A 10,141-nucleotide genomic window follows, 5' to 3' on the forward strand; every position below is an offset into this window, starting at 1 on the left:
CCCCTCCCCCTATTCCCACTCCCCTGCCTCTCTTCCCTAAGCTTCAATGATCCTCTCCACACCCAGTCTGCATGCTGAGTCCTGCTTACTTCGAAAGCTGGTTTCCTGAAACAAAGACTCAGTTATAAAAGGAAGTAAGTCCCAGGACCCACTTTTTTACTTGGTGGAGTTGGAGTCTATGTACAATTAAAGTCCCTTTTGTAGAAATCCATCCAAATACATGCCTTGGTTTCCTCTCCCACAATCTCTATTTCTTGCTCTAGTTCCTCCCTCTCCCCTTCTCCTTTTTTTCTGCTCTTCTTTAGGAGTAGCAATCAAAAAAGCAAGCATCTTGCCTCATTATTCAGTATTATAGCAGCATCTTTGAGATGCATCTTTGCCAATAAAAACTCCATGTAGATGCCTGTCCTTTTGTTGCAATGGCCTAGGTTATTCAGGAGCAGAGACAAAAGCCTGAAGTGATGTGATCTAAATGAGCTCTGGGGTTTTCCAGCTGGGACCACCTCCATTTCAAAGGACCCCCTCCTTCCCAATATGGGGAGGTGGGGAGCGAAGGGGGTGGTTACATGTATGTATGCATGGAGGGAGGGGGAGAGAGAGAGAGAGAGAGAGAGAGAGAGAGAGAGAAGGGGGAGAGCCTAGTGAGTTTCTTCCTTGGGCCCATATTCCTCTTTGATGTACATTAGCAAGTGCATCCATAGGCTTCTGTGTGTCCTCAATATTTTGTATGCCTTTCAATTTTATTTAGCCAATTAAAATTTGCTAAGTGACCACGAAGTACACCAAGTTCATGTTCCATTCTGGATTTTATTACTTCATGTAAGCTATGTGCACACACATGTACCTGGCTGCAGTTACAGGGTTTTAAGGGCTTAGAAGAAATATGAAATCTGTGTTGTTATTTTGTCCAATAGTAAAAGTTTTAAGGAATTCTGGACCTCTGTGAAGTGGTGGGATAACAGCCTTCTCTGCCACTTACTCAAATGCAAGTTTTCTTGTGAAAATGGTTTCCTCTGATTAAGGGGGGATTAAATCTTGGTTCCTCATCCAAGTCTGTTTCTTTTCAATATGTTTGTTCAGGGTGTAAAAAGGATTCATTGATTCCCATACTCACTGGTGCATGAGGAACCCATGGAATCAGTTCCTGCAACACATGTTTGTTTTCCTTCTCCCCAGTTCTGGTTTAATGATTAGGTTTGTGTTTCATTGTACTTCTCCCAGGCTGCCATGGATCTGAGAAAGGGGATCCTTGTTTATAGACAATATTGTGGAGAAGACTCAGGGATGGAGCCATTCCCAGAATGCTCAGAGGCCTTTCTCATTTCTCCTCTGACTTCCACCCTGGATGAATCCTTGCCCTGTTCCTGGTCTTTCCTTTGTATCACATGGCTCCAGCCTGTCAAGTGGAATGAAAATCAGAGTTTGAACTGAGCTTTCCAAGCTTCGGAAAGCTTTTGTGGGTACAAAGTAAAAACTGAAGGCTAGCAACAATCATTATCATTGATAATATTTGTTATTACCAACTTATTTAAAATGAGTCCAAAAAATTAACCAGGGTTCTGGCCACTTGCACATAAAATAAGCAGCAGAGTAATTAAGAGTATAAAGTTTTAATGAAAAGGCCAAAGCTCTTCCAGGGACCTTGCTCCCATTTTGCCCTGGACTAAGCTAAGATGCCTTCACCGCCTTTATATTCTGGAACTATTTGGACACTCCTAACGTAGCTTGTGACAAGGACAGAAGTAGCTCTTGTCCCCATTCTCCAAGGAAGTTTCTTTTAAAGCTATTGTGTAGGAAATGACTGCTGGGTGCTAAACACTTTACATCCATGGTCTTATTTAATTTTCACTGCACCGCTGGGGATTACCTATCAGTCTCTTCATTTTGCAGATGAAGACACTGGGCTTGGGGAGGTGAGGTGCTGGAGCAAGACTCCATGGCTAGCAAGCAATTGAGGAGGAGAGATTTGTACCTGGGTTCATCTGACTCTGAATCCTCTGTACTTTCTGATAAACCAGAATTCTTCTTTCCTTCAGTTTTTCTAGCCTTATCATTTCTTTCTAGCCACGTAGGTCTCCTTTTCAGACTTGGGACTAACAGGGAAATCATGCCTTGCCATATCTGATGCAGAAACAGCAAATACTATCAGCAATATTTCTGCCTAAGAGTTGAGGACAGAAGAGGAAGGAAAGAGGCTGTTTCTCTTATCTATAACTGTCATGGGTTCCTCAACACTCAGAGTTGGGGGAGAGTGAATATCTGGTGTTTCTGATTGAATTTATTTTAAGAGCCTTATCTCCCTTGCTGTCAACATACGAAAGTGGGTGGATTAAGAGAAAGATGATTTCTCCATCTTTGGAGATGGGGCAGGTGTGGGAGAAGTAAGGGGTGTGGCTCTATGTCGCCCCTTGTCTGCTGTTAGCCTAGGAGGCCCTGCGTGAGCCGGGAGCGAATCTTGGGCTTGGATGGTTACTCGCCGCAGGGAAGGTTTTTCCCGGAGGGCCTTGAACGCGGTAAGATCTGCTATGCCTTGAAGCGTGACACCGCGTCAGCACCGCGGACAGCTCCCTCCTCGGCTGTGGCCTGAGTCTTGTACCCCGCAGCGTCCAGGGCTGTCACAGAAACCGACGCTTCGGAAGTGGAGGCGGATGGGCGCGGGCCCGGCTCCATTTAGGTTCGCTTCCTCCAGTTGTTAGAAGCCGTGGCTGGAAACCTCCCTGTGCGCTGTCGGGCCGGCCGCGCACACTTGGCGTGGCGGCGTCCCCTCTCCAGTTCCGAAGGGGCCGGCTCGGTTTGTGGTTTTCCTTTGGGTCCGGCGTCTGGGCTCCTTTACCTGTCCTTGGCCTAGGTGAACCGCAGCCGCCTGGAACGGAGATGCAAGTGGAAATGCTGTTCTCCGAGCGGTGATAGATCATGCAAACGGGTGACACCAGTTTAACCAATAAAACAATTTGAATCAATTAGCCGGCTGAGGAGAGTCCTGACGTGTAAAATGCATGTCAGCGCGAATAGGAAAGCACTCACCAGGCCCCCATCAACCTCCTCCGGCCACCGCAGGCTCCTCCCTGCACCCGCACCTGCTCACGGTCCCAGAGAGAACAGGGACTGACAAAGACACCTTGGGGGGACAGCAAGACACTTGTCCAAACTGATAGGGAACAAAGGGCCAGAGAGATGGTGGGTGGGCAGAAAGCTGCTCCCAGATCCAACCCAAGTAAGCGGGCTGGAATCCGCTGTCCATCTTTCATTTAAATAGGGGATTCTCCCAGAACTGGAGTTTGCTTTAAACACCTCTTCTCCACTTTCACCCTCCAAAAATACAACTGGCCTGAACTTTCAGACACCCATACTCCTTGGGGAAATAAAATGCTGTGCTATTCTTGGAATTATTAGGGTGAAAGTATTTGACCACTTATTTCTGTTTCCAGGGAAACTTTTTCTTTTAAAATTAAATTACAGGCTTGTATGCAGTAAGCCCCCAAAGGAGTGTGTACATGTTGATCCTTGTATTCAGGTAAAGAAGTAACTACAGGTGCCCCCGGGTGTGGATTCAGTCATCAGGGTAATCTGCGATGGGAGGGAAAGCAAACGTTTGCCAGTTCCTCTTTTCAAACAAAGATGTTTAAAGACACTTGTAAACATCATAAATAAATAGGATCTGTAAGGGGAAAGTGGGCTTGGGGGTAAAGATACAACAAATAGCAAACTGAGAGCCCACATTTCTTCCTCCCTGGTGGCGACCAGGATTCTCCCGGGGTACATTAGTACTGGGAACTCTCATTTCTCTCAACTTCCAGGTTTTCTTTCCAGGTGGCTCAAACTTGCTTTCCAGCTGCCTGGGCAAGCCATGCATTTGTTCTGTGGGAGCCCTTGACCCCAGAGAAGAGGCAGGGCAGCGGAGAAGCCGCAGGCCTGGCCCTGAAACAGCCAGAGGAGTGCAGGGTATGAGTGGCATTCTTTTGGCGAGTGAGCTGGGCTGGCAGCAAGTGGGAGTTTTCCTGCTTAGGCTGGGAACTTTCAGGGTATTGAGGAGGGAGTGCCAGGGTGATTTCATCTCCTTAGGACAGAGACCAATTTGTGCCATTAATGCCTTTAGAAACTAGGAGATTGGTGGGAAGTATTTTGCCTCCTTTTGAAACTTATGCTGAAACAAATGTTATCGTTTCCACCACTATGAAACTGCTTTCAGGATATTAACTGAAAACAAGCGCAACTCCTGAGCAATAAACCCCCCACATTTTGGTTACATTTCCTCTCCTCCGATTTATGAACCTGTGAAGTGTTGACTTCACTCCTGGAGTTAGCAGTGACTTGCTCTTGGATGCTATGACAGAGTCTAGTTGGGCTTCGGGCTGGGTGGGACATTGTTCCAGCATTTCCACAAAGTAAAACTCCCCAACTCAAAGCCTGTTTCTCAGCAGACAGCAACGAAAATTCAGCTCTGGTAGAGAAGGAAATGCCTAAAGCAGGCCCCACCCCCACCCCCACCCCCAGCAGGTAAGCTTGTTAGAATGTCCTCTGAATAAACAGCTTCTTTCCTCTCTGATAAAGTAGCCAGTGGCCATTTGGGCTCTTTACAGCAGGTCAATGCAGAGGCAATATAGTGACACTTCATTAATATCCTAGGGTGTGCCTCACTTTGAGCAAGCCACCTGGGAATGGTTCTTTCTCATCCTGCTTATGCCCCCCACCCCCAACGCTTCTCCGGGGGAATTGCAACCTGCTGGAGGACTGGCCGGGATTAAGGACCACACTGCTTCCCACCCCCCACTCTCCACCCCCAGTTTCTCCTTGTTCTGTAGTGACCTGCATGGATCTCACTGGGCTGAGTAGGGTAGACCAGTGTACACATGCTCACACTGGGGTCCTCGCCCACACCACCTAAAACACAGAAGCCTGCAGGCACTCTCTCATCCTAAAAAGCAAATGTGTATGCAAAAATGGAAGCACTCTTCGTGCTTCTTTCCAGGTGTTCAGACTGGGCATCCGCCGTGGAAACTTCTCTCCTTTTTCTCATTTCGCAGCGCTTCAGATGAGACGCTGAAGCGACTCTGTGGCCCGGGCTGCCTGTGGATTCTGGAGCTTCAGAGACTCAGGGTTTGCACGGTGAAGAGGGATCGTTCGAGAAGGGGGTGACTCAGAGAGATGAGGCCAGGGGACGGCAACGGGTTCTTCCTCATCCTGCAGTTACTGTGGAGGCGTCCTTCTAGAATCCGGGGCCTCAGGATCCGGGTCCCCGGGTCGCTGGCAGACCGCACATCTTCCCACCCCGCAATCACGACTGTGGCTCCTGCGCCTTCGCTGCTTTCGCTCCGGGGTTCGGGAGGTTGTTCTCAATTGCAGGCTGGTTGGGTGGTAGCTTCCGTGCGTGCTGAGAACGGATCTCTCCGCTACTCGCTCTCGCTCTCCCCCTCCCTCCCTGTAACATGCCAGCCCTTTAATGTGGAGTGTCAGGGAGACGGTGACGTCACCCTGCCCGCTGGGTGGCGTCCCCTCGGTCCGACACGAGTTCAGAGACAGAGAAAGGCGCTGTCAGACTGCGCTCCACTTGGGGCTCGCCTGCCGCGGGTTTCCGAGCGCCCACACTTTTCTGCGGTCGGGGGAACCCTCAGCCACAACCCAGGCGGTCATTCTTCCCGGGCCGGGTTCGAACGCCATTAGCTCCCACACGCGCCGGGACCTTCGCGCGGAGCCCGCCGGAGTCCTGCCCGCTGGATTCGAGGACCCGCTTGGATGCTTCGTCTCCGAGCGCCCTCGGAAGATGGGCGGGCAGCCACGCGCCTAGAGGCACCGAGGGCTCACCAGGTACTGCTGGAAGCGGCCGGCCCCGACTCGGCGCGCAGCTGGCGGTTCGGGCTCCAGATCCCCAGCCGCCGGCTCTTCCGCCTTCGCTCGAGGGGCAGCGGCGGGTTTCGGGCGTGAATTACGTTGGGTGTCGTTGGTTCGTGAGCTGGACAGGGAAGTTTGCCGGTTTTCTCTCTCGGTCCAACTAACTTTTAATAGTCTCTCCTCTCATCCTTTGACCTAAACCTTCCTACTTGTCTCTGTTCTTCCGGGAGGGTCTGGGATGACAGTAGGGCGCATCCAGGAGAGGACACTTCTTCGGCGTCTAGGGCAGCCGGTCCCCAGGCAGAACCAGCTCCAGCAGCCGATGCTGGGCCCGCCGTGCGCCTCGCCGGAGAGCCAGAACTGGGGGTATCTCAGGGTCTTAGACACCAAGAATCTTGTTCGGGAAGGAAATAAGCATTGAGGGACCGTTTGGCGGAGCTAGGGGCTGATTGTGTCAGCCTCAGGTATCAATGTGCCTTGCACTGTCATTTACCAGCCTGTCCCCTGCAAATACTGTCTCTGATCCATCCCAAGTGGCAGGCCAGGCGCTGCTCTCCTTTGACAGCGGGGTTTGTTCAGCCTTCCCGGAGCCTGTGGAAGGTGGAAGGTAACGAGAGCTGAGAATCCAGGGGGTAGCCGGGCAAAATGGGTGGTGTGGATGTCACACAGGCCGGGGGAGGGGGCACTGGCTATGACCATTTGGGTTGAGGGGGTGGGATATCCTATCCTCTGAAATCCCTCTAGTAATAAACACCAGTGCACTTGGCCAAGAGTGGCCATTAGCGATGCCACGGCCACTGGTGATTTTCCAGGGCAAAGAATAGTCTTGGCCTATGGCTGGGCCGTGGAGCTGTGTAAAGGTCACGGTTTTCCTAGGGAATGAATCATTTAACTTAGCAGCAATGTCACCAAGATTCCTTCTGCTTGTGTTGCCTGTAATTTCAACATACTAGATGTCTTCCCCATTGTGGTACCCCATTGACCGACCAGACACGAAATTAGCAATTTTACTGTATAAACTCAACCCCAGGCGTGGGCCTTCAAGGCTCCCATGGATTACCGTGGCTACGGATCTTCAATACTGTGGACATACAAATATCGACACAGATAAGGAAAAAATAAGGTTGTTCATGTTAAACCAAACGTGTCTTTTAAGGATTCTAGAAATCACTCATTTCTTTACGTTATTTCTATTCCGCTGCCTTGTACCTATTCATTGTCAGAAAAAATGACAGAAAAGAAACCCTTTCAGGTGTAGGAGTCTTCAAACCCTTCTTTTTATGTTACCTACCTGAATCTAGACCCACTCTGCTCAGCAAGTAAGTTTTTGAAAAACTGAAATTGAAGCAATCTGTTTTGGTGCCACCATGTATATGTCTTGGCATACTTTTCTACTTTTCCAGAAGAATAACTGTAATTATTAACAATATTTGTAATTATTACAATTACAATTGTAATTATTAACAATGATTGTAACAAAATATCTGTTGACAAGGATGAGGGAGAAGGGGATTTCGTTTTCCTATAATGGGCTGGGTTTCCACCAGTAGCGAATTTCCCCCAAGGAGACCACAGATGCCACAAAAATCACTTTCTAAATGGTTCCGGTTTATTTTTTTTTTAATCGATCTATTTTCAAGCAAATGTGGATTGTCTTTTTAAACTTGGGGTTCAATAGCTATGCCCCCGTTTCCTGTAACTTTTATGATCTATACTAGTTACAGCTGTCATTACTTTCTGGCGGGCACGCCATTTTATTCCAACGATTTCCATAAACCCGAGGACGAGGTCTTGAGATTCTTAGGAACTGACTGCTTGTCACGAATACAGCAGGTAATTTACCTTGGGTTTCTGCAAAGGAAGTACCTCCAAATCGCTCTACTCCAGGAGGGCGACCTTGAAGGAGATCGAGAGGACTTCCCTGCCGCAGAAACTTGGCCCCTTTGCCCCGTGATAACCACGTCTTAAGCAAAGCCAGGGGGTGCTCTCACTCATTCGTTAGCGACCCCCACCCCCACCCCAGCCCGGTGCTGGACCGAAAAGGCGCAAGTCAACCTTTTTCTCCTTTCCCTTCCAGTCTCCCAGGCACACCCGGAGGGCTCGGCCCGGGGTCGCGCGGCGGTGGAGATGGCTTCCAGCCCGCTACCTGGGCCCAACGACATTCTGCTGGCGTCGCCGTCGAGCGCCTTCCAGCCGGACGCGCTGAGCCAGCCGCGGCCGGGTCACGCCAACCTCAAGCCCAACCAGGTGGGCCAGGTGATCCTTTACGGCATTCCCATCGTGTCGCTGGTCATAGACGGGCAGGAGCGCCTGTGCCTGGCGCAGATCTCCAACACGCTGCTTAAGAACTTCAGCTACAACGAGATCCACAACCGCCGCGTGGCGCTGGGCATCACGTGCGTGCAGTGCACGCCCGTGCAGCTGGAGATCCTGCGGCGCGCCGGGGCCATGCCCATCTCGTCGCGCCGCTGCGGCATGATCACCAAGCGCGAGGCCGAGCGCCTGTGCAAGTCGTTCCTGGGCGAAAACAGGCCGCCCAAGCTGCCCGACAACTTCGCCTTCGACGTGTCGCACGAGTGCGCCTGGGGCTGCCGTGGGAGCTTCATCCCCGCACGCTACAACAGCTCACGCGCCAAGTGCATCAAGTGCAGCTACTGCAACATGTACTTCTCGCCCAACAAGTTCATCTTCCACTCGCACCGCACGCCCGACGCCAAGTACACGCAGCCCGACGCCGCCAACTTCAACTCGTGGCGCCGCCACCTCAAGCTCACCGACAAGAGCCCCCAGGACGAGCTGGTGTTCGCCTGGGAGGACGTGAAAGCCATGTTCAACGGCGGCAGCCGCAAGCGCGCGCTGCCGCAGCCCGGCGCGCACCCAGCCTGCCACCCGCTCAGCTCCGTCAAGGCGGCCGCCGTGGCCGCCGCCGCCGCTGTGGCCGGGGGCGGGGGCCTGCTGGGCCCGCACCTGCTGGGCGCGCCCCCGCCGCCGCCTCCGCCGCCGCCCCTGGCCGAGCTGACGGGCGCGCCGCACGCGCACCACAAGCGGCCGCGCTTCGAGGACGACGACGACTCCCTGCAGGAGGCGGCCGTCGTGGCCGCCGCCAGCCTCTCCGCGGCCGCCGCCAGCCTCTCGGTGGCCGCGGCCTCTGGCGGCGCCGGGGCGGGCGGAGGAGGTGCTGGGGGCGGCTGTGTGACTGGCGTCGGCGTCGGCGCCGGGGCGGGGACGGGCGCGGCGGCCGGCGCCAAAGGCCCGCGCAGCTACCCGGTCATCCCGGTGCCCAGCAAGGGCTCGTTCGGGGGCGTGCTGCAGAAGTTCCCGGGCTGCGGGGGGCTCTTCCCGCACCCCTACACCTTCCCGGCCGCCGCCGCCGCCTTCGGCTTGTGCCACAAGAAGGAGGACGCGGGCGCCGCGGCGGAGGCCCTGGGGGCCGCGGCCGCCGGTGCGGGCGGCGCGGGCGCAGCGCCCAAGGCCGGCTTGTCTGGCCTCTTCTGGCCCGCAGGCCGCAAGGACGCCTTCTACCCACCCTTCTGCATGTTCTGGCCACCGCGGACCCCCGGCGGGCTGCCCGTGCCCACGTACCTGCAGCCGCCGCCTCAGCCGCCCTCGGCTCTCGGCTGCGCGCTGGGGGACAGCCCGGCCCTGCTGCGCCAGGCCTTTCTGGACCTGGCCGAGCCCGGCAGCGCGGCGGGCAGCGCCGAGGCCGCGCCGCCGCCGCCGCCACCACCGCCGCCGGGCCAGCCACCTCCGGGGGTAGCCAACGGCCCGGGCTCCGGCCCGCCGCCTCCGGCCGGGGGCCGCGACGCGCTCTTCGAGTCGCCCCCGGGCGGCAGCGGCGGGGACTGCAGTGCCGGCTCCACGCCGCCCGCGGACCCCGGCGCAGCGTCCGGGGCAGGGGCTGCGGCCGCCGGAGCGGGCCCCGCGGGCTCCCGGGTGCCCGCACCCCACCACCCGCACCTTCTGGAGGGGCGCAAGGCGGGCACCGGAGGCTATCACCACTCGAGCGCCTTCCGCCCGGTGGGCGGCAAGGACGACGCGGAGAGCCTGGCCAAGCTGCACGGGGCGTCGGCGGGCGCACCGCACTCGGCCCAGGCGCACCACCACCACCACCACCACCACCACCCGCACCACCACCACCACCACCACCCCGCGCAGCCGCCGTCGCCACCGCTGCTGCTGCTGCCCCCGCAGCCCGACGAGCCGGCCTCCGAGCGCCATCACCCGGCTCCGCCGCCGCCGCCGCCCCCGCCGCCGCCGCCCCCGCCGCTGGCCCCGCAGGCGCACCCCCGGAGCCTGCTGTCCCCCGGGGGCA

At 55.2% G+C, this 10,141-nt stretch overlaps 1 protein-coding gene across 1 annotated transcript in view; it reads left to right on the forward strand.

Annotated features, from left to right (window-relative positions):
* The first annotated feature begins 5,517 nt into the window (after positions 1 to 5,517).
* Positions 5,518 to 10,141, forward strand: part of SKOR2 (SKI family transcriptional corepressor 2) — a 43,572-nt gene continuing 38,948 nt past the window's right edge. Inside the window, exons 1-2 of the mRNA XM_051851956.3 lie at positions 5,518 to 5,805; positions 7,907 to 10,141. The exon at positions 7,907 to 10,141 is cut by the window's right edge and continues 461 nt beyond it. Of these exons, the coding sequence (XP_051707916.3) occupies positions 7,957 to 10,141 (2,185 nt within the window). The 5' untranslated portion in view covers positions 5,518 to 5,805; positions 7,907 to 7,956. The remainder of the gene's footprint in view (positions 5,806 to 7,906) is intronic.

This window comes from Oryctolagus cuniculus, chromosome 10 (assembly GCF_051225735.1).
Source record: "Oryctolagus cuniculus isolate XC-2025 breed Fujian yellow rabbit chromosome 10, ASM5122573v1, whole genome shotgun sequence".
Taxonomy (NCBI): Eukaryota; Metazoa; Chordata; class Mammalia; order Lagomorpha; family Leporidae; genus Oryctolagus; species Oryctolagus cuniculus.